The 22,847-nt window shown below is 37.7% G+C and overlaps 1 protein-coding gene across 1 annotated transcript in view; it reads left to right on the top strand.

Moving 5' to 3' along the window:
• The first annotated feature begins 4,342 nt into the window (after positions 1 to 4,342).
• LOC124973111 (mothers against decapentaplegic homolog 1-like) overlaps positions 4,343 to 22,847 on the top strand; it is a 50,942-nt gene continuing 32,437 nt past the window's right edge. The window contains 2 exon segments of the mRNA XM_047537267.1: positions 4,343 to 4,516; positions 4,518 to 4,746. Coding sequence (XP_047393223.1) covers positions 4,343 to 4,516; positions 4,518 to 4,746 — 403 coding nt within the window.

Here is a 22,847-nt window from a genome sequence, read left to right as displayed (position 1 = left end):
TGGTACTGGGTATTTAACCCAGAGACACTTTGCCATTGAACCGTATCCTTAGCTCCCTCATTTTTATATATTTTTATTTTTTTAAATTTTTTCCTGGTTGATGGACCTTTATTTTGTTCATTTATTTATATGCAGCACTGAGAATTGAACCTAGTGCCTTTCACATTAGGCAAGTGCTCAACCACTGAGCCACAACTCCAGCCCTCTGTTCTTTTATTGTTTTTTTAGTTACACATGACAGTAGAATCCATTTTGACATAATTATACAAGCATGGAATGTATCTTATTCTAATTAGGGCACCATTCTTTTGGATGTAAACAGTGGTGAGATCCACTGTGGTGTATTCATATATGTACATAGTAAAGTTAGGTCAGATGCAGTCCACTGTCTTTCCTTCTCTATCCTCCCTCCCATTCCTTCATTCTCCCCTGCTTAAACTGTTCTGTTTTCTCCCCTCCTTGTTTTACATTAGCTTCTACGAATCAGCAAAAATACCGGGCCTTTGCTTTTTGGGACTGGCTTATTTGACTTAGCATGACAGTCTTTTGCACAGGGTCTGCAACAATGGAGGGGACCCACAGCTGATGCTTAGCAACTAAGGGGGACTCAATCAATGACTCACATGCCAAGATCTGAGGAGAAGCTTTATTTGGGAGAGGTGGAACACTTGTCACATAGGAAGCTGCTCTGTCTTTACTGCATATAACACTGTGTTTTATATGTTTGCAATTAAGTGAGCCACATTTCTTAAAGACTAAGCCTTGCATAAGCAGTTACTAGTCTATTTTGGGGCAGATTATATATTGGTAACAGAAGGTAAAACACAGCCATGTGAACGCAGAAGGTGACAGTTTCTCAGACCACAGAAGAGCTGTCTTACAGTCCATTTTGTTCAGAACACAGGAAAAGGATGATGGGACCCAAGTCCCCGAGTGGCCTGAAAGGTGCATGCCATGTTGGCCTCCTTCCAGGGGCAGGGCGGAACCCTAGTCCCCAAGTGGCCTGTTTGGCATGTCTGTCTCCTGAGAGAATGCCACATAGGCCTCCTTCCAGAAGGGGCCCACAATTTCTCCCAGATCCATTATCTGACAAGCATCATAAAGTCATTCTTCTTAATGACTGAGTTATACTCCATTGTGTGTGTGTGTGTGTGTGTGTGTGTATACAACAGATATACATATATCACATTTTCTTTATTCATCCATCTATTGTAGGGCACCTGGGTTGTCTCCATAGCTTACCTGTTATGAATTGAGCTGCTATAAAAATGAATATGGCTGCATCACTGTAGCATCCTGGCCTTTCTTATTTTTTATTTTGAGGTAGGGTCTAAGTTGCTTAGGGTCATGTTCAGTTCCTGAGACTGGCCTCTAATCTGTGATTCTCCCTCAGCCTCATGAGTTGCTGGAATTACAGGTTTGCACCAGCATATCCAGCAATCACAGTATTTTTAAAAATTCTGCTTTTGTTTCCACTGTTACCTTGTGTTTTAGTTTATTCTTTTAGTTGTTATATTATGAATGAATTCATAACTTTTAGTGGCAATAATAAATAATGCTTTACCATGGTATAGCTAATACAAGAAACTTATAGCACTGACTTTACTTAACATGCTTTGCTAATTCTACATATATTTAAATAAGACAAAATATTTATATTATTGTTGTGTGAAATCAGTATTCCTTTTAGACTTCACCTTTATTTACCCTTCTGGAGATTCTCATTATTTTCAGTAGTTCCTTACTTCTTTCTGAATTATTTTCCCTTCTGCCCAAAGAACTTCTGTGTTTCTTTTAGATGTAGTCTGCTGGAAGCCAGTTTTAAGTCACATACTATTTATTTACATTTGCCATGCTAAAGATGCCATTTCATTGTCTTGTTTCCATTGTTTCTGTTGAAATGATAGCTGTCAACCTTATTTGAAATATAATGTCTTTTTAAAGAGTTTTATCTTAGATTTTTAGGTATTTTACTGTGAGATGACACATTGAAACATATAGACTTGTATTTTTGTTTCATGCATCTATGACTGGAGTCTACTATCAATTTTGGAAAACCCTTTGAGTGCTAAAACCTTTTTAATGCATCTATTATGTCTCTTTATTTTCTTATTTTCCCTCTTAAACTCAAGACTTTTTTTTAATGATCTCTCAGATTACTAACTCTTTTTGTTTTTGGTAATTAACCTTAAGTCTTCCTGTTTAAAGTCTTCACTACTTATTTTTCAGTTCTAGAATTTTTAATTGATTTGTTTTTTAAGAATTGGAGTTTTCTGTTAAAATTCTCACTCTTCTTTTCCCTTGGCATATCAGTCAATAATTTTTGACATTTTCAAGTCTGTATTTGGAAGTTTCACTGTGAAATTTATTGGCCTTTCAGGTCAGTTTCTTTTCTGTTTTGTTTTGGTCATTCGTTCCTGCCTCCTGGATGCCTGGATAGCTTTTTGTTGATGCTGTACATTGTGAATAAAACCTTGTAGAGGCTGAGGATTATGTCTTCTCCCTCAGGATGGTGTATTGCATTTCTTTGTCTAGCTGTTAGAGGATGACATTCATCACCTTGACCCAATCAGGGATTAGGATCATTCTTGGCTTCTGATGATGTGCAGACTGCTCCTGTTCTGTTTTGGCTTTGCACTGAGCATTCACCTTCAGGAGACTCTGATAGAAGCCAGAGTATTCACCAAGACTCCTCTTTCTTGGTGGACACTCACCCACAGGTTTTTCTAATCTCAACATTACTGGGCTATTGGGGGCCCTGCTTAGTGTCTTAGCTTCTTTTTAGCTGCTTTCTGCTTCCCTGCTAGCTCTCTAACAGGCTTTGGCAAATGCCTGGAGAGGAAAAGAAGAGAAGATATTCAGTTCACTTCTTTGCTTATTCCTTCTCTCTAGGATCTTAGCTCTTTAAATTTTTTTTTTAATTTCTTAACTCTTTTAAAAATTTTCTTAGTTGCTCTGTGGTGCCTTTAAAAAGCTGGACATTATGTTTTCTGATTTGGTGATGTTTAGGAAAATGGTGAGTCTGGTACTAGCTGCTACCCTATCTTAGCCAAAGTGAGTCTCTTAACCTACCTCAACTCTTCTGTCTTCATCTGGAGCAGCTTAGATGGAAAGTTCAGTTCAATTTGACTGAAGACTTTGGCATAGCATGTCAGTGTGTGCTTCATTCTTTTTCATGGCAGTGCCGTTTCATGTCAATGTGAAAACAAGGATTAATTTCCTACATCACTTGCCCTATTGCCTGTAGACAGAGACTTGTTTACTGAAAACAGCCTAACAAGCTAAGTGTATGTAGCTTAAGAAATAAATCAGAGGTTTTAAGATTGATGTATTTTTACTGCTTTCTATTGAGTTCAGTTTTTACTGATTGAGGTATGTATATTTTTAGGAGTTACAAATGAATCTCAATAGAGGCATCACAGTATCAGTTGAAAATTTGGATTTATTTACACTAAGGTGTTATTTGTTTCTATCCCAATGCTTACATAAAAAAATGACATACTACTTTTAAATTGCCTTAGTTTACTCATCTGTAAAATGGAAGTGGTTCCATCACCTATGTCAAAGGATTGTTAAAAGGGTTAAATATTGATATAGTTCTGTGCTGGTATCTATACCTTAAACTGGGTGGTTTAAAATTTTTATTTTCTCTCATTTCTGGAGGCTGCAAAGTCCAGGATGGAGGGTCTGGACAGTCTTCTGGTGAGGGCTGTCTACCTGGCTTACAGATGGTTGCCTTCTTGCTCTTTGCTAACAAAGCCCTTCTGCAGTTCTTGGGCACAGGTGTTGGGGATCTCCTTCTTCCTCTTATAAGACCATCAATCCTGTTGGAGTACAGTGGCCAGCCTTATGACTTTATTTGACCCTAAATACTTCCTTAGAGACCCACATCCAGAGTTCCACCAGGGACTGGGGCTTTAGTATGTGAATTTCAGGGGAATGCCATTCAGTCCTTGGCAAACTGGGACAGATGCTCCATGACTTAGGGCAGGGCTCCATTCCAGTAAAACCATTGTGTAGTAGAAAAGTGGTGAAGTTGAATCACTGTAAGCCAGGAACCTTCTGTACATAAAAGTACTTAAAATAGTAACCTGTTACATAGTAATTAAATGAATTATGGTTGCATGACTCTAAACATCTCCCCCTAATTTTCTTTTCTAGTTACTGACTTTGGATTACATTTTAGAACAGCAGGAATAGTGATTTCTACCCATCAGGACTGCTAACTAAGAAGCTACAGAGAATCCTATGTAAATAAACTGTGATCTCCTTTGCTGCCCCTTTACATGGGGAGACCCCTATATTTCACTGCATCCAGGAGTGTATATCCAGCACCATCATTATGAGTGTGATGAGTTTGTTTTCCTTCACAAGTCCATCTGTGAAGAGACTTCTCGGGTGGAAACAGTGTGATGAAGAAGAAAAATGGCCAGAAAAGGCTGTTGCTGCATTGGTGAAAAAACTGAAGAAGAAGAAGAAGGAAGCCATGGAGGAGTTGGAGAAGGCCCTGAGCTGCCCCCGGGCAGCCCAGTCACTGTGTCACCATCCCCCACCCGCTGGATGGTAGACTGCAGGTCTACAACCGTAAGGCACTGCCTCACGTCATATACTGCCACGTGTGGTACTGGCCAGATCTTCAGAGCCACCATGAGCTGAAGCCCCTGGAGTGCTGCAAGTTTTCTTTTGGCTTCAAGCAGAAGGAAATCTGCATCAATCCCTACCATTATAAGTGCATAGAAAGCCCTGGTGAGTGTGTCTTTCTGTATTGATCACTTTATGTGCCAAGCAGCAGATACATGATCTTTGAAACAACAGAATTTCTGTCTTTGGTTGTAATTCCAAAGTGTCAGGCCAACTTGTGTGTGTGTGTTCGTGTGAGAGAAAGACAACATGAGCCCGTGTGTTAGTTCGCTGGCTCTCTCACTGTAACAAACACCTGAGATAATCAACTCATAAGGAGAGAAGGTCTGTTGGGCCACAATTTGAGGGTTTTCAGTTCATGATCATTTGGATCCTTGCTTTTCGGTCTGTGGCAAAGCAGCGCATAATGGCATGGCATGTGTGGCAGATCAAAGCTCCTCTCCAGTATGGAAGCTGGGGTTCCACTCTGCCCCTCAAGGCCATGCCCTCAAGGACTGGAAGACCTTCAGTAGGTCCACCTTATAAAGGTCTTTCCACCTGCCTATAATGCCACTCTGGGGAACAGCCTTTAACACGTGGCTTTGGGGTACATTCCCAATCCAAACCATAGCAGCCCATGACTGTTCCATACATTTTAACAGCTTAGAACTCCTTAATCAGCTCTGTTGGAAACAGGCTGTGGAAATCGTCACTGCAGTACCAGTACCACTAATTTTTAGTAAATGTTACATTTCTGGATTTATTTTTTGTTTCACTTTGTTTCTATACATTTCTGTAGATAAATCCAGCTTAAATATATCACAAGAGGAGAAAATTAGGAAGTAACATGCTGTTGCTTGGCATCGATGTACACGAGGGAAGTACATCATGGTGGCAGTTGGGACTTACTACTTTGTGAGAACAGCACTTATCATCTCTAGTGGTGGATATGAAGGAATTAGGCTATGACATCATTTGTTACTATTATAAGATATTCCTAGCTTTTATGTATATGTCCCTTATTGGAGGTAAAGAATATCCACTGATCTTCCATACCTGTGGATTCTGTATTCTTATGTAGAACCAGCTGATGATTGAAAATATTCAGAAAAAATACATCTCTCCTGAACACGTATAGATAATTTTATTTCCATTATTCTCTAAACAATAGAGTATAAGAACTGTCTACATAGCACTTGCATTGTATTAGGTTTTGTAAGTAATAAGAGATGATTTACAGTGTGTGGGAGGATCTATGTAAGTCATATGCAAATCCTACACCATTTTATATAAGGGATTTGAGCATCTACAGATTATAGAATCTGAGGCAAGCCCTGGCACCAGCCTCCCATGGATAGATGACTATGGTTTTTGTTTTTATTTTTTTTAATTTTTCAAATTTTACAGACCATATTTTTATTATTTGTACACAAATGGGGTACAAATTTTAATTTCTCTGGTTGTACACAATATAGGTTCACACCATTCAGGTAATCATACATATACAGAGGGTAACACTGTCTGTGTCTTTATACTATCTTTCCTTCTCCCACCCCCTACCCTACTCTCATTTTCCTCTACACAATCCAGTTTCTCCATTCTTCTCTTACCCCACATCCTACCCCAAACCCCATTATATATCATCATCCACTTATCAGAGAAAATATTTGGCCTTTGGTTTTGGGGGATTAGCTTATATAATTTAGCATGATATTCTCCAACTCCATCCATTTACCAGCAAATGCCATAATTTTATTCTTCTTTATGTCTGAGTAAAATTCCATTGTGTATATATACCACAGTTTCTTTTTTTTTAATTTATTTATATTGTAAACAAATGGGATACATCTTGTTTCTCTGTACATGAAGTAGAGGCATACCATTTGTGTAATCATACATTTGCCTAGGGTAATAGTTTTTGATTAATTCTGTTATTTTTCCTTTCCCCCCTCCCACCCCTCTTTTCCCTCTATACAGTCCCTCCTTCCTCCATTCTTGTCCCCCTCCCACCCCCCATTATGTGTCATAATCCGCTTATCAGCAAGATCATTCATCCTTTGGTTTTTTTGAGATTGGCTTATCTCACTTAGCATGATATTCTCCAATATCATCCATTTGCCTGCAAATGCCATAATTTTATTTTTCTTTATGACTAAGTAATATTCCATTATATATATATATATATATATATATATATATATATATATATATCAGTTTCTTTATCCATTCATCAATTGAAGGACATCTAGGTTGGTTTCACAATCTGGCTATTGTGAATTGAGCAGCTATGAACATTGATTTGGTTGTATCTCTGTAGTATGCTGATTTTAAGTCTTTGATACCAGTTTCTTTATCCATTCATCCACTGAAGGACATCTAGATTGGTTCCATGATCTAGCTATTGTGAATTGAGCTCCTATAAACATTGATGTGGCTGCATTACTGTAGTATGCTTATTTTTAGTACTGGATAACTGGGTCAAATGGTGGGTCCATTCCAGTTTTTCTGAGAAATTTCCATACTGCTTTCCAGAGTAGCTGCACCCATTCACAACTCCATGAGCATGGATGAGTGTGCCTTTTTCCTCACATCCACACAACACCTATCATTGCTTGTGTTCTTGGTAATAGCCATTCTAATTGGATTGAGATGAACTATTAGGGTGTTTTTGATTTGCATTTATCTAATTACTAGAGACTTTGGACACTTTTTCATATATTTGTTGCTCACTTGTATATCTTCTTCTGTCAAGTGTCTGCCCAGGTCTTTAGTCCATTTACTGATTGGGTTCTTTGTATTTTTGGTATAACACTTTCTAAGTTCTTTATAAATTTTTGAGATTAGCACCCTGTCTGAAGTGTATGTGGAAAAAGATTTCCTCTATTCACATTATTAATTGTTTCCTCTGCTTAGAAAAACTTTTTAGTTTGAATCCATCCCATTTATTGATTCTTGCTTTCATTTCTTGTGCTCTGGGGTTCTTGTTAAGGAAGTCTGTACCTAAGAAAACATGAAGATGATTTGGACCTACTTTTTCTTCTATTTGGTAAAGGGTCTCCAGTCTAATACCCAAGTCCTTGATCCATTTTGAGTTTAATCTTGTGCAGGGTGAGAGATGGGGTTTAATTTTCATTTTACTGCACAGGAATTTCTGCACTATTTGTTGAAGAGTTTATATTTTATTCATTGTAAGTTTTTGGCACCTTTATCTAGTATGAGATAATTGTATTTATGTTGGTTTGTCTCTGTGTCTTCTGTTCTGTATCACTGATCTGCTCATTTTTTTTGGTACCAATACCATGCTGTTTTTGTTACTATTGGTCTATAGTACATTTTAAGCTCAGGTATTGTGATACCTCCTGCATCACTCTTCCTGCTAAGGATTACTTTGCTTACTCCAGGTCTCTTATTTTTCCAGATGAATTTCATGATTGCTTTTTCTATTTCTATGAGGTATGTCATTGTGATTTTAATTGGAATTGCAATGAATCTGCATAGCACCTTTGGTAGTATGGCCATTTTGACAACATTAATTCTGCCTATTCAATAACATGGGAGATCTTTCCATCCTTTAAGGGTTTCTTTAATTTCTTTCTTTAGTGTTCTGTAATTTTTATTATAGAGTTCTCTCACCTCTTTTGTTAGATTGATTCCAAATTATTTCATTTTATTTAAGGCTATTGTGAATGGAGTAGTTTTCCTAATTTCTCTTTCAGAGGATTCATCACTTTTGAATAAAAATGCATTAGATTTATGCATGTCAATTTTATATCCTGTGACTTTGCTGAATTCATTAGTTCTAGAAGTTTCCTGGTGGGGTGTTTTTGATCCTCTAAATATAGAATCACATCATTGGCAAATAGTGATAGCTTGAGTTCTTCTTTTCCTATTTATATCCTTTTAATTTCTTTGGTCTGTCTCATTGCTCTGGCTAGTGCTTCAAGGACAATGTTGAATAGAAATGGTGAAACAGGACATCCCTGTTGTGTTCCAGTTTTTAGAGGGAATGCTTTCAGTTTTTCTCCATTTAGAATGATGTTGGCCATGGGCTTATCATACATAACCTTCACAATGTTGAGGTATATTCCTACTATCCTAATTTTTTCTAGTATTTTGTTCATGAATGAGTGCTGTATTCTGCTAAACACTTTTTTTGCAACTATTGAAATAATCATACAATTCTTAAATTTAATTCTACTGATGTAATGAATTACATTTATTGATTTCTGGTTGTTGATCCAACCTTGCATCCCTGAATGAATCATACTTGGTCATGGTGCATTATCTTCTTAGTATGTTTTCCTATGAGATTTGCCAGAATTTTGTTAAGGGTTTTTGCATCTATGTTCATCAGGGATATTGTTCTGAAGTTTTCTTTCCTTGATGGGTCTTTGTCTGGTTTTGGTATCAGGGAGATTCTAGCTTCATAGAATGAATTTGTAACAGTTCCCTTCTTTTCTATTCCATGGAATACTTTGAGGAATATTGATATTATTTCTTCTTTGAAGTTCTTGTAAAAATCAGCTGAGATTCCCTCTGGCCTCAGGCTTTTCTTGGTTCATAGGTTTTTGGTGACTGCTTCTATTGCATTACTTGAAATTGATCCATTTAAATTGTGTATCTCCTCCTGTTAGAATTTGGGAGGATCATTTGCCTCTAGAAATTTGTTGATGTCTTTGAGATTTTCTATTTTGTTGGAGTACAGATTTTCAAAATAGCTTCTAATTCTGTGACGCATTTCAGTGGTGTCTGTCATATTTCCTTTTTCATCTTGAATTTTAATAATTTGAGTTTTCTTTCCTCATTAGTTTGGCTAAGGATTTATATCAATTTTGTTTACTTTTTCAAAGAACTTACTTTTGGTTTTGCCAATTTTTTAAATTGTTTCTTTGTTTCAGTTTCATTGATTTCAGTTCTGATTTTAATTATTTCCTGTCTTGTACTACTTTTGGTGGTGGTGTTTTATTTTTCTAGGACTTTGAGATGTAATGTTAGGTCATTTATTGAATTTTATTCTTTTATTGAATGTGCTCCATGCAGTGAATATTCTGCTTAGTACTGGTTTCATAGTGTCCCAGAGTTTTTGATATGTTGTATGTTGTTCTTGTTTACCTCTAAGAATTTTTTTATCTCCTCCCTGATGTCTTCTGTTATCCATGCTTCATTCAGTAGCTCATTATTTAGTCTCCGGTTGTTTCATTTTATCACTGATTTCTAATTTCTTTCCATTATGATTTGATAGAATACAAGGTAGTATCTCCATTATTTTGCATTTAGTAAGGGCTGCTTTGTAGCATAATATATGGTCTGTTTTAGAGAAGGATCCATGTGCTGCTGAGAAGAAAGTGTTTTTGCTCATTGATGGATGGAATATTCTATATGTCTGCTAAGTCTAAATTATTGATTGTGTTATTGAGTTCTATGGTTTCTTTGTCCAGTCTTTGTTTGGAAGATATATCCAGTGGTGAGACCGATGTGTTAAAGTCACCTAGTATTATTGTGCTGTGATCTTTTTGGTTCCTGGAATTGAGAAGGATTTGTTTAGCATACACTGATATTCCATTGCTTGGGGCATAAATGTTTATGATTGTTATGTCTTGTAGGTTCATAGTTCCCTTAAACAGTAAGAAATGTCCTTCTTTATCCCTCTGACTAACTTTGGCTTGAAGTCTACCTTATCTAATACAAGGATAGACACCTTCACTTTTTTACTGATTCCATGTGCATGGTATGTTTTTCCCCATCCTTTTTCACCTTTTGTCTGCAGATGTCTTTTCCTCTGAGGTGAGTCTCTTGAAGGTGGCATATTATCAAGTCTTTTTTTTTCTCTAATCCAATCTGCCAGTCTATGTATTTTGATCATTCAGTTTAGGCCATTAATATGTAGGGTTATTATTGAGATATGATTTGTATTCCTGGTCATTTTGACTTATTTTTGGTTTTCAACTCAACTTGGTTTCTCCTTTGATTAGCTTTTCCTTTAGGGTAGTTACTCCTTTTGCTGACTGACATTGTTGTTCTTCATTTCCTCCTCTTAGAATATTTTGCTGAGAATGTTCTGAATGCAGGCTTTGTATTTGTAAATTCTTTTAACTTTTGTTTATCATGGAAGGATTTTATTTTTTCATCAAATCTGAAGTTTAGTTTTGCTGGGTAAAAGATACTTGGTTGGCATCCATGTTCTTTCAGACCTTGAGATATGTTGTTTCTGGGCCCTTCTAGCTTTTAGGGTCTTGACTGAACAATCTGCTGATATCTGTATTGGGTTTCCCCTCTACATAAACTGGTGCATTTCTCTTGCAGCCTTTAAAATTCTATCTTTATTTTGGATGTTAGGCATTTTTATTATAATGTGCCTTAGTGTGGATCTGTTGTAATTTTGTATATTTAGTGTTCTGTAAGCCTCTTGTATATGATTTTTCCTTTCATTCTTCAGGTTTGTTAAATGTTCTGATATTATTTCATTGAATAGGTTGCTAATTCCTTTGGTTTTTATTTTGTGCCTTCCTCAATTCCAAAAAATTGTTAAATTTGGAGTTTTCATGATATTCCATACTCCTTGGAGGTTTCGTTCATGATTTCTTTCCATTGTCTCTGTTTGGTCAACTTTATTTTCAAGATTAAATATTTTGTCTTCATTGTCTGAGGTTCTTTCTTCCAAGTGATCTAGTCTGTTGGTGTTGCTTTCTATTTTTTAATTTGGTTTATTGTTTCCTTCATTTCAAGTTTTTTTTTTTCAGAATACGTATCTCTTTGTTGAAATGATCTTTTGCTTTCTGCATTTGCATTTTTATCTGTTTATTGGAGCCTGCATTTGCTCTCTTACCATCGCACTTTCTTCATGTTTTTCATGTACCTTCCCCTCTAGCAGTTTGGGTCTTAGGTATTGCAGTTTCCCCCCTATAGGCTTACAGTGACCCTGCAATTTTCAATAACTCACCTGACAGTGAGCTTGTAGTTTCCAGCAGGTGTCTCAGGATGGGAGCTTTCCCACCTAAAGATGGTGGCTTATGCTTTGGGGATAATCCAAGGTGGTTGTCCCAGCTTCTGAATGCATTGGTAGATGGACGCAGAGTCTGTGTGTGGTGTGGGTGGGCCAGGGTCGTGAAGAAGTTCTGACTATCTTTTTAAATTATAGTTTTGCCCTCAAGTTAGAATCCTTGTTTTGGACAATTGGGTCAATTGAAAGAGATTTGATATTGAAGCATTTAAGTATCTCATTGTCAGATTGGGGCCAGTTTTGCTTATGGAATGGCTGTGAATAGCTAATGGTCAGGAAGGTTTCCTAATGGTGAATGTGTAGTAGAATCACAGGGTTCCCCTTCTAGAATTCCTGACCGTGGGATAGCTGGTAATCTGTTTTAACAAGTACTTCAGGTATTGCTGGCATAGTCATTGGATTGGTGTTTGGAAACTACTGAGCCAAATCATGTAATAACATGGTTTTCAAGTAAAAAGTATTCCAAAATATTGTTTTTATAAAAGGTATATAAAGAGTATTTAAAGACTAGGGAATAGCTTAGAAACTCCTTTGTATTCACCACCCTGTTTGATGACAGACTACACACAACTGAAACCCTTGTCCTTGTTCTCTGACCACTACTCTGAATTTGATATTTATCATTCTTGTGCATATTTTGTACTGTTATGATATATATATATAAATCCATGACAACATATACTATTATGTTGTATGCTTTAGAATGCTATATAATATTAGCATTTCCTTTTGCAACAACTTATTACATTCATTCAACATTATATTTTTGTGATTCTAAATGATCCATTTTAGGATTATCTTGTCTAATTCTATGAAGAACCCTCTGAGTATTTATTGAAATTTCATTGATACCATCTGGGGAGGATTGACATAACTATGCTCTGGAGCATATTATTTAATATTCTTTAAGTTTTCTTCACATCTTCTCATAGATGTATTTCTAGGTGGCCATTTTTATCATATCTTTGGAAATTGCATTGTTACAGTTGTTCCATACTAAGAAAGTAGTTGCTTTTTTCCAAACAACCTTGCCAAATTCTCCCTATTAGTTCAAATGTAGACATTCTTTACTGCTCATTATGCCAGATATGCTGGAATTTTTTTTTTAAATCACAAAGATTAACATATAATCACATGGTCATCTTTAGTTAGGAGTTAAAATGGAGCTATGAGTTTGAAAGAATAAAAAGCAGGGTCTAAGTAAGATGTGCAAATATTTAGGGCAGTGGTGCTTTGATTCCTACAGTGACTTTCCAGGCTACAGAGGGAAGATTTTAGACATGAAATTGCAAGGAAACTGAGACTCTCATAGATTAAGTGACCTGTGTGTCAGACATGTGGAAAGGAGAGCTGTTTTGACCTGAAAAGTATTCTGAAGACAGGATCCACTACTGCAAAGCACTGGGTGTGTGCCCTACCCACTATCTGGTCCCAGCCTCTAGCTTCCAGTGAGCACTATAGGAGGTGGTTGCCTCCCTCCTGCTGGTCACCCTTAGGTTCCCGTGCTGTAGGATACTCCCCCGTCTTGCTGAACCTCTGCACAGTGTGTCCTGCCTTCCCTCCCAGCTTCATTTCTTGCTCATCATGTCTGTGTACCATGTGCTCTGTGGGGACACCTGGTGCTCTTTCCTCTGCCTTCATACCTCCCTCCTCCCTTTCCATTCAGCTCACTCTGTCCTTGGCATCTCACCTTAATGGATGTCTGTTTCTTGGGCAGCCTCTTAATACCTTCTCTGCAGCCCAAATAGGTCATGCCTGTGTCACAGCAGCCTGAGTTTCCTCCTAGTGCTCTGCACTTTGCACTGGGATCACCCTTGGCTTCTCTGTAAGACAGTGATTAAAGCCTCATGAGGGCAGAGGCCATGAGTACATCTCCATTTTCAGTGACTTGCATTGTTCAATAGATGTTTTCTGTAAAATGAAAATGCTGGTTCTGACTTGTGTTTATGGTCATTTGCCCATCTTTCTAGAGATGAATTTACAGTTCCTCCTCTATATTGTCTTACCATCCACTGCTCTTCTTTGGTCATTTCAGTGCTGATGAAGATTAAAAGTAAAACTGATACTGAGATGATTTTGTTACTCTTAGTAATTTACATAGTATAATAAAAGGTCTGATAAGGAGGAGGTGGGAAACTTACTAAAATAGGCATTTTGTGACTCCGTAAAAGTCATTTCAGTTTCTCTTTACCTAAAAGTTTTGGGAGTCATGCATAAAACAGTTCTAGAAAACTTTTTGAGACTGAGACTTAGAGCTATTTAATTTGAACATATCAAGATTTTACTTTGTCATATTAGTCCCTGGTATGAAACTTGGAACAGATGGCTTTTTTCCCAGAGGCTGCTGTAAAGTAGCCTCTGTACCTTGTTAGAAGCCAGACTAGATCTACCCCTTCCTCTCATGGAGCAACCCTGGGTATTTTTTTTTTAAACAGGAAAAAGGGAGTATGGCATTCTAAGCTGCAAATGCACTACTGTACAATGAAATTACTTGAAAACCTATTTTGAACAGGAGTATAGCAGTTTAAGCATAATATACTTAGCTTATTAGTCTCTCAAACTTGTTTTCTGGAGAGTTCCCAGCAGCTCTTCAGAAAAACCCAACAGAAATCTTGAGTATCTAGAAGGTTTAGAGTAGTAATTCTCAAATTGTGGTCTGCTTACTGATGGCAGTAGCTTCATCTCAGAATGTGTTAAAAATGCAAATTTTTAAATCAATAAATAATAATTATATACCTTTTTATACAATGTGATGTTTCCACACATGTGTACATTGTGGAAAAATCAAGCCCTAATTAACATTTCCATCACTTCTCATCATTGTCACTTTTTGTAGTGAGATTTAAAATCTACTTTATTATTGATTTTGAAATATACAATATTAACTGTGGTTTCTATGCTGTACAGGAGATCACAGAACTGTTCTTTCTGTCTGAGGGAAACTGTCTTCTTCATCTGTCCCCTCTTCAGCCTCTGGTACCCTCTGCTGCTTTCTCTTACTTTCAACTTTCTGAAATTCCACAGGTGGATCATGCAGTACAGTCATGCTTCGCTGTGACTATGATGTCTCCTGCCTGAGTGTCAGATCCAGCTGCCTGGGTGAGGTTGTCGAGTACTGAAAAGAGATACTATAGGATTGGTCATGCAGCATTTTGAATTTTGTGTGTTTGGAGACAAATATAAAATTGACTTATTCTTTCCAGATTTTTTCTTCTGCCAGTATTCATTAAGATTAGTGTGCTGATGATATAAGGCATCTTCATGTGGGTAGGAAAGTAGGGGAGAAAGACAAACATGGTTTTTTAATTTGTCTCAAATGCAAGTTTTTCCATTGTTCTTTTGGGTATCTTTTGCCCTCAGTTTCTTTGACCAAAAATTATTTTATTGATTTAAGCAATTGTAGTTTTTCCTCAACTTATGCTATTTATTTTGTTACAAATAAAATAGTGTAAAATAATCATGTGGGGAAACTGAGTTATGGAAACACTTTGAATAGATTCATGGCTATTAGTAACAATGGTGGAGCGTGAGGAGTGGGGTGCTGGAAAAGTGCCTCTTTGACCATCACTGACAAATACATCTTTGGAAAAGTAGAAAATGTTAGGCATTTTGTTTATTGTGTGTGTGGACACTTGGAGGACACAGTATACTCCAGGAGCATCTGAAGACCCTGACCCTGCTGTGGTGTGGCAGGTGGATATTCTCCTGGGCTTTAACTAGCTTTGGGAACCAAAGCTACTTATTAGTGGTTGAATTAAATGGAGGTTTTCTTTTTCTTTAAAAAAGTAAATATCAGTGGTGGTTAAGTCAGTCATCTGACTGTTGTATTGAAAAGATCATTCTTTTGCTATCTGCTGCTACTAAAGTGCCTTAATGCAGACCTCCTAGCATTGGCCTTTTTTAATGTTTTCCACATGGTTCTTGACCATTGTCATTTGTACTTTGAACTTAATCAACTCAAAACACTGTGCTAAACTTGAGATTAACATTCTGTGATTTCAGTTTCCATCTTTACTGTAACACCCTGGAGTTGGCTTGCAGGTGCCTTTCTTTTTAACATGATAGCTGCCAGCTGTTTAAATTTATGATACACATGAGAGCCTCCTCACCTGTTGACTGAAAGCAGGTTTTGATTTTGAATACTTCAGTCACCCTGTAATTCATGACTTAGTAAATTTAATCTTGAAGACAAAGTCTTAAAATTATAGAAATGGAGAGCAGATTGGTTGTTGCTGTGGTAGGAGAAGGAAATGGGTGTGACTGAAAGGGATGGGCTGAGGGAGGTCTTCTTTATTTCAGTGACACTATTCATATTGTAGTGTAAAGGTGAGCTGAGTTTCTCCCTTCTCATGACTGCATGTGAGTCTGGTCATCTCAATTTTAAAAAATGGCATTACATGAAAAGGCAGCTAGTTCAACTCACAGCTCAGCCACCTGGGCTTTTCCTTTGACAGGTTGTACCTTTATGTTGGTGCAATGGCAGAACACATTTAGCAAAACTACTTCTAATTTTTGATTTTGATATTTTCCTTTGCTGGTGATGTGCAGTAGGATACACTCCTGGTGCTGAGCAGAGCATTGAGCCTCAGCTCCCAGTCGGCCACATGGTCATGGGGGAGACACTCTAACACTCTGCAGGGTCTGTGTTGCTCAGCTAGGATGTTAGGTTAGGTTAGGATATAAAATGCATTTCCACACCCATGGGTTGATGGGATCAGTGTGCATTTGGAGGGTAGAGAAAATGTTGACTTTTACATAAAGCTTGAGTGCTGGCTGCTCAGGGTCTGATGATTGATATTATAAATGAGATTGCAACCTGTGTTCATTAAAAGTATTTTGAAAATTTGTGATTAATTAGCACCATTAACTGTAAAAATTAAAATGAGGTATGTGTTTACATATATCACAATTTCTCTTTATTCAGACATTCATACCACACAGATGACTCCTCAGGAACTGTGCCTGCTTAAGGAAGCCTGGCATGTGTCTCTAGCAGTGTGCTTAGTTGAATAACAGAGGTTTGGACAAAGGTGCACCTCACTTACAAGCCTAAGGGCACCAACAAAACTCTATTCTCACACAGTTGGACTTATGTGTTCCAGCCTATATGGTGGTGTTCATGTGCATATATTTTGCTGTACCAAGGATTTAAATCAGTTTATATGTAGAGATAGAAGGTAGGAAAGTGTTATTAATAAAGTAGATCAAGGAAAACAAACAAAAATAAAAATATTAACTAAGGAAAATGGGAAGATTTTGGCTCCTTACAGTTTCCGGGCTATTGATAGATTCCTATGTGCAGTTGACCCTCTGCATTGACTGCTGATTGAAAAAAAAATTTAAAACAATAGCTGTGTCTGCCCTGACTGTACACTATGGTTGGGATGCTGACTGACCCTAAAGACCCATGTGTTAAAGACTGGGTCCCCATGTCACTCTTCTTGAGAGGTGCTAGCGCTTTTAAGAGGTGGGCCTAGTGGGATGAGTTCAGGTCATTCAGGACATTCCCCTTCCATGCCATTGAAGGAGATCTGGTATGGCTCTCTCCTCACTCACTCTGACCCCTGGCTCCTCATGTGGGCTCTTTCCTTCCCTGCACTTCTGCCTCAACAAAGATCTGATGGGCCTACCAACCAGGGACTGTAACTCCAGAGGAAATCCACAGCCCAAAATAAACCTTTCCTTTTGTAAGTTAATTGTCTCCCATATTTTGTTCATAGGTGCTTGTAGGGCTGAACACACCAGCCAGCTAACAACAATTAAAGATTAAAAATATGACTGAGGAAAAAGCTATTTTGAAAATCATAGAAAAATATTCTTTGGAATACATGAAAGAAGTTGTGTGTATACTGATTGCAATTATATGAAAATAGTTTTTTCTTTCAATAAGTAACCTGGCTTGGAGCTGTGACCCACGCCTGTAATCCCAGGTACTTAGGAGGCAGAAGTCAGAGGATCAAAAGTTCAATACCAGCCTAGGCAGCTTAACAAGATGCTATCTGAAAACAAAGGCCGGGTTTACCCCACTGGTGGGGCAGCCCTGGTTCAACCCCAATACCAATCATCACCACCAACACCACCACCACCATCATCATCACCTAGCTAACTTATCCATGACTGGGTTTGGGAGAAATAGTATTTGGGACTTTTTAAGTTATGTGTTTTGGCTTATTAACCTCACATGTGAATTTCAATAGTGATTTATTCAATTTGATTTATTTGCAGGTTTGGGGAGGTTTTATGTGTGGCTGGGGGATGCAGAGAGGTCACAGGTGACTTGCCTCATGTGGGTAGTGTCCTGTTCCCCCTTATTCTTTAAATAAAGAAAAGATGACTTGGGACCATGCCTGTCTTAGGTTGTCCATGGCAAATTAAATCCTTACCCATCATTGGAATTCTGACCTCCAGGCGTCAGAACCCTGTCTTAGGTTGGTATGCATTTCCATGGATCTTACCTGTCTTTGACTACTGGTCCAGCATGCTTAGCCATACTTGGGGGGATGTGCCTGTCTCAATGGCTGTCAAAGTCTGTACTATAGCCTGTTGATGACATCGGGCATCTTGGTGAGCTCTGATTTGGCTGTGTATAACATAGGCTATCCCTAAGCAGATAATAACCAGAACAGCCACTGTTCCAGCCCACTGTTTTGTCAATCCCAGGGCTTTAGATAACAAAGAGAACATTTTGGATACCGATGCAACTTGAACCCTGGTGGCATTGACTAAGCATTTCAGCTCGTAGTTGACTGGTTAAATTATCAAACGCAGATGACCAATTACCAGTAAGGTAGACAGAGAGAATTTTTAGATAACATAGCCACAGAGCTAAGGTTACTATAAGCAATAGGGGTGACACCCACTGCTCTTAAAGGATAAACACATCCCAGTCCCAAAAGTTCTTGCAAGATATCCACGTGTTCTTGTAGTAAGTCCACTCTTTGATTTACAAGGAGTATGCCTGCTGTTAGATGTTGGTTTAGGGTCTCTTTAGTCTGTAAGGCTGCAGCTGTATTTTCGGCCAAGTGATTTTTGTTGCTGTCTGTATGGTTGTGTCAATGCTGCGGTTGCAATGGCAGTGATCACAGCTGCTGTGATGCCAAAATCTCTTCTGTTTCTTGATAATAGCACTGGCAGTACTGTATCTGTAACAAAGACTGGGACTGGTAGGAAGGTAGGAATACGCATTAAGACTGCCAGCGGGAACCTAGAAGCATTCCAACATTGAGAGAGATAGCATAAATCTGAAGTACAATTGAGAGAAGCGGTTGTTTCGTTAGTTCAGAAACATAAAAGGGGGAAACACACAAACTGGGGTAGGTGGAAAGGTACATAATTGAACTGTTCCTCCTAAGAGACTGAAAAGAGGTTGTAAGTTAGTTCATGGGGGGAAAGGCTACAAGCATCATGGTCATCAGGAGTATGTTCAGCATCTTCATTTTGTTGGTCTGAGTTACTTGTTGGTAGCATTGGCACTGGTCGAGTTAGTCACTCAGGAACCCAGATAGGCAATGTTTTGTCCTGAGGAAACACACAAACCGAGCCACGGCTCCAGTAAAGCACCGGGTCCGGGCCGTTCCATTGTCCTGTAAGAACATCCTTCCATTTTAACATCACTCTATCATGTTGTTTATGATTGCCATGTCTCTCAGCAGCAGAGCGACCCTCATTATCCAGAGTTAAAAAATTTAAATTAAAGAGGCAAAGAGAAAGTTTATCTTTAGGGGAACTGAAGGTCTCCCCCATTCCCCCTTTTTGTTTATAAAGAGTCCTTGTGGGTTATAAGGTATACCTGTGGTTAGAGTTATTTCAAATTTAGTGAGAAATTGGTTCTTACCAAATTTAGTTTTTAAAGAAAAATTTAGACTTTATAACGTAGTACAATACTCTAACAGTTGCTTAACCATAATTGTATAAACCCCTATTTTTAAGACTAATTGTTCTAAAGAATAAAACTTAATACACACAAGTTAAGAGTAAATTAGTGTTTCTAAGAAATCCTTGTTATTTTACCATGTCATTTTACCATATAGATTAAACTTTGATTTATATTAGAACATTAGTATTTCACCTTAGGAAAAACCTTAAATAGCTTTAAATGTTTCACATACATACAATCAATTTAGTTACATGCAAACTTGTTGAAACTTGCCCTTTACTTACATAGACTTTCTTAGCACTTACTTAGACCCTCATTTATTTCATCACACAAGCACTTTCTTACCCAGAAACATTTCCTTTTCCCTTTATTAAATATATTTCCATACCCAGAACCTTTATTTCCTCTTTCCTATTTGTTGACCCCTTTTTGTTCACATTCTGAAACAACTCTTATGAAATTTCTGAATTTAGATAAATTACTCTATTTTAACAAGATTAAATATTTTGTTATTTATAGTACTCTAATTGAAACACAGTTGAAACTTTTAGAACCCTTTGTGTATAGAATTGTACCTGTTAGGACATAACTCTTAGTATCCTTGTTTTTAGTTTAGTGATGACACAAAACAATTTTCTGTACAAACACATTTGAGTAATCCCATGCATGTCAATTCTAATTCACTTATTTTCTTAAAAAAAAACAAGATATTAGACAAGTGTCCTGAACAGTATTTGCCAGCTTTTTCTTGTTGGAGGAAAGTCCTAGAAAAATTGATGTTAGACATTTTATAAACATCAACATTATATTAGTTTGACCACCTAGAGACTTGCAAGTTATTTTCAAGACATTTTACTTCTATTAGTTTACCCAATTTAAGTCGAACCTTTTTAAATCATGTGAATTAAAAGTATTTGGATCCATTTTTAAATTTTAATTTTAGGAGCACTCAGTTTTGATACAGACAAAACATGACATCAGACAGCACAACATACACATAACACAAAATCAAAGGCCTTGAAACTTTATAGGTGAATCTCCAAAGCAATGTAACAGAAGTTCAAAAACTCTAGTTGAGTAAAAAAAAAATAGAACTGATTAAAAAAGTCATGAGCTCAAAAAAAAAAGTAGAATTCAAAAAAAACAAGAGTCCTTGAAAAATGAAGCGGCCGTTAAGTACTTTAGTAAAGCACCATAAAATTTACTTTTGCTGGAGTTCAGGTAAGACTTTTGCTCTCTCTCTTTATTTATTTATTTTATTTATTTATTTATTTTTATCCTTGGGTTTGAGACCGGTCTCCTACTGAGCCTTCAGGCTTTCTCTATTTACATTTCAATGTAAGCCTTGACTGAGATTTGGATCTGAAAGGGGTAAAATGTTCCAGCAGAAACTTGATGCCTAGGGCATTTTAATCCTTAATCCTGGTTAGTAATCAATTCAGGTTTGGATGCAGAAAATTGTGAAACAATTATCTCCCAATATTTGTGGGGACTGGGGCTACTCTATTATACTCCTTACTAGGACATGCCACTGATGGTTGGGCTGGTTTGTTTACTATGTGGCTAAATCAGCTTATGAGGGGCTATGGGTCCAACCAATTCCAATTTGGGAATTGCCCGAGTGATGCAATCAATATAAGCAAAAAGATCTGTTACTCCTTAAACTCTACAAGGGCTATGACAGCTGCTTCCATTTTGTGAGCTTTGAGTTGAAGAGTTCTGTGCCCTGTTTCTTAAATGATTTGATAACATCTTTCCCTCAACAGTAACCAATTTGCACTCGTTAGCCCAATGTTTTTCTTTTCTGCGCCTTGGGCAAAGACCTGAGGCATGAGGTGTAACAGATTTTACTATAGTTATCTCTTATCTTTTGTTAGGGCATTATCTCTTTGCTGCTGATTTTGTGCATCTATTGAAGCGTATTGGCCTTCTCCTATTAACATCTCAACATTTCTATCAGGAAACCTTGCTACTATGTTTCTGCAAGCAGTTTCAACAGCTATTTCTTTGCCACTGAGCTCTCCAATTAGACATTGTCCTCCAGATAACACTGCTCTGCATAGCTGTTTCCAATCAGTCTTAACTGTCTCTTTAAAGTTTTTCTAATGGTTGATGGTATCTCTATTTTGGTCCTCAAATACAGGCAGGTTCTACAAATTTTGAAGCTCTTTATATTAGGTTTAGCTTTATACTACCTTTTCCCCTAGTTCTTAAGTTTTCACTACCACTTGGTTATTTCTTTGGGGGTTCTTTGTATTAGATTTAGCTCTCCTTTTCCCCTTGTTCTCAAACTTTCCGAGCAATTGTTTCCTAGGTCACTACCACTCAATCCTTCCTCATTTTGTTCTCCTTAAGAGCTCTTTTCTGTTGCTATTAGATCCTCTCCAAGATGTTCCCACTGTGGAATATTTAATAATCATCTAAAAACCAAGGAGCTACCTTCTCTATTGTATCTAAGAATGTTCTAGCAGTTTTGGTTTTAAAGGTGTGCCATTGGCCTTAAGCAGTTCCCATAAGGGTTGTTGCATACGAACTTTTGATATTTCAGACCCCATCTTGTACAATGTAAGCCGCGTTCCGCGTGCTTATCTAGTCCTTGAACTGCCTTTCGCTTAGTCCAGGGTGTAGCCGCCTTTCGCGTGCTACCAAGGCTGCCTTTCACTTGTTTATTTTTGACCTTTTTATAACCGGTTTAACTTGTTAAAATTTTAGAATATTTTACCTTGTTTTCTTACTTATCCTTGTAAAATTTTCATTCCCGGGTTTCGGCACCACTTGTGATCGCCCACCGCCCGAGGGGACAATCACAACACATACGCTCTTGAGCATAGGAACCAAAAAGTCCAAAAAGCCTTTTATTCCACAAGTCTCAGACTTATATTGAGAACATCAGCCTATCAGAGAGTAGACTACCAGGAAAGTCAACCTATCAAGGAACAGCCTCCAGGCAGATACCAGGATTGCCTCGTGTACAACAGCCAATCAGAGTTACTTCCTAAAACTTGTTTACGAGGGCAGCTATGTTTGGCAAGCTGCCAGGTGCCATCTTAGAGATCAGGCCACAGTGCGGCTCTGGGACCCTCAGAGCCTGCCCCTGACACTTTCCTCCCCATCTCAAATACTCCTGAATTCACTAGTATAATCAACTCTTCACTTTCAAATATTCTGTACTAATATATTTAGCAAAGAGCATATACCTAACATCATTCTGACAGCAGTATGGTCAGCATACAATTTTAGAAATCAGACCAAATTTAGAGATCAGGCCACAGTGCAGCTCTGGGGCCCTCAGAGCCCACCCCTGACATCCTGTGTCTTTGATGGACCCTTGTCAAAGGGAAAGGCATAGAT

This window comes from Sciurus carolinensis (genome assembly GCF_902686445.1).
Source record: "Sciurus carolinensis chromosome 14 unlocalized genomic scaffold, mSciCar1.2 SUPER_6_x, whole genome shotgun sequence".
NCBI lineage: Eukaryota > Metazoa > Chordata > Mammalia > Rodentia > Sciuridae > Sciurus > Sciurus carolinensis.
Note: the sequence above shows the minus strand (reverse complement) of the source record. Positions and strands in the feature narration are given on the sequence as shown.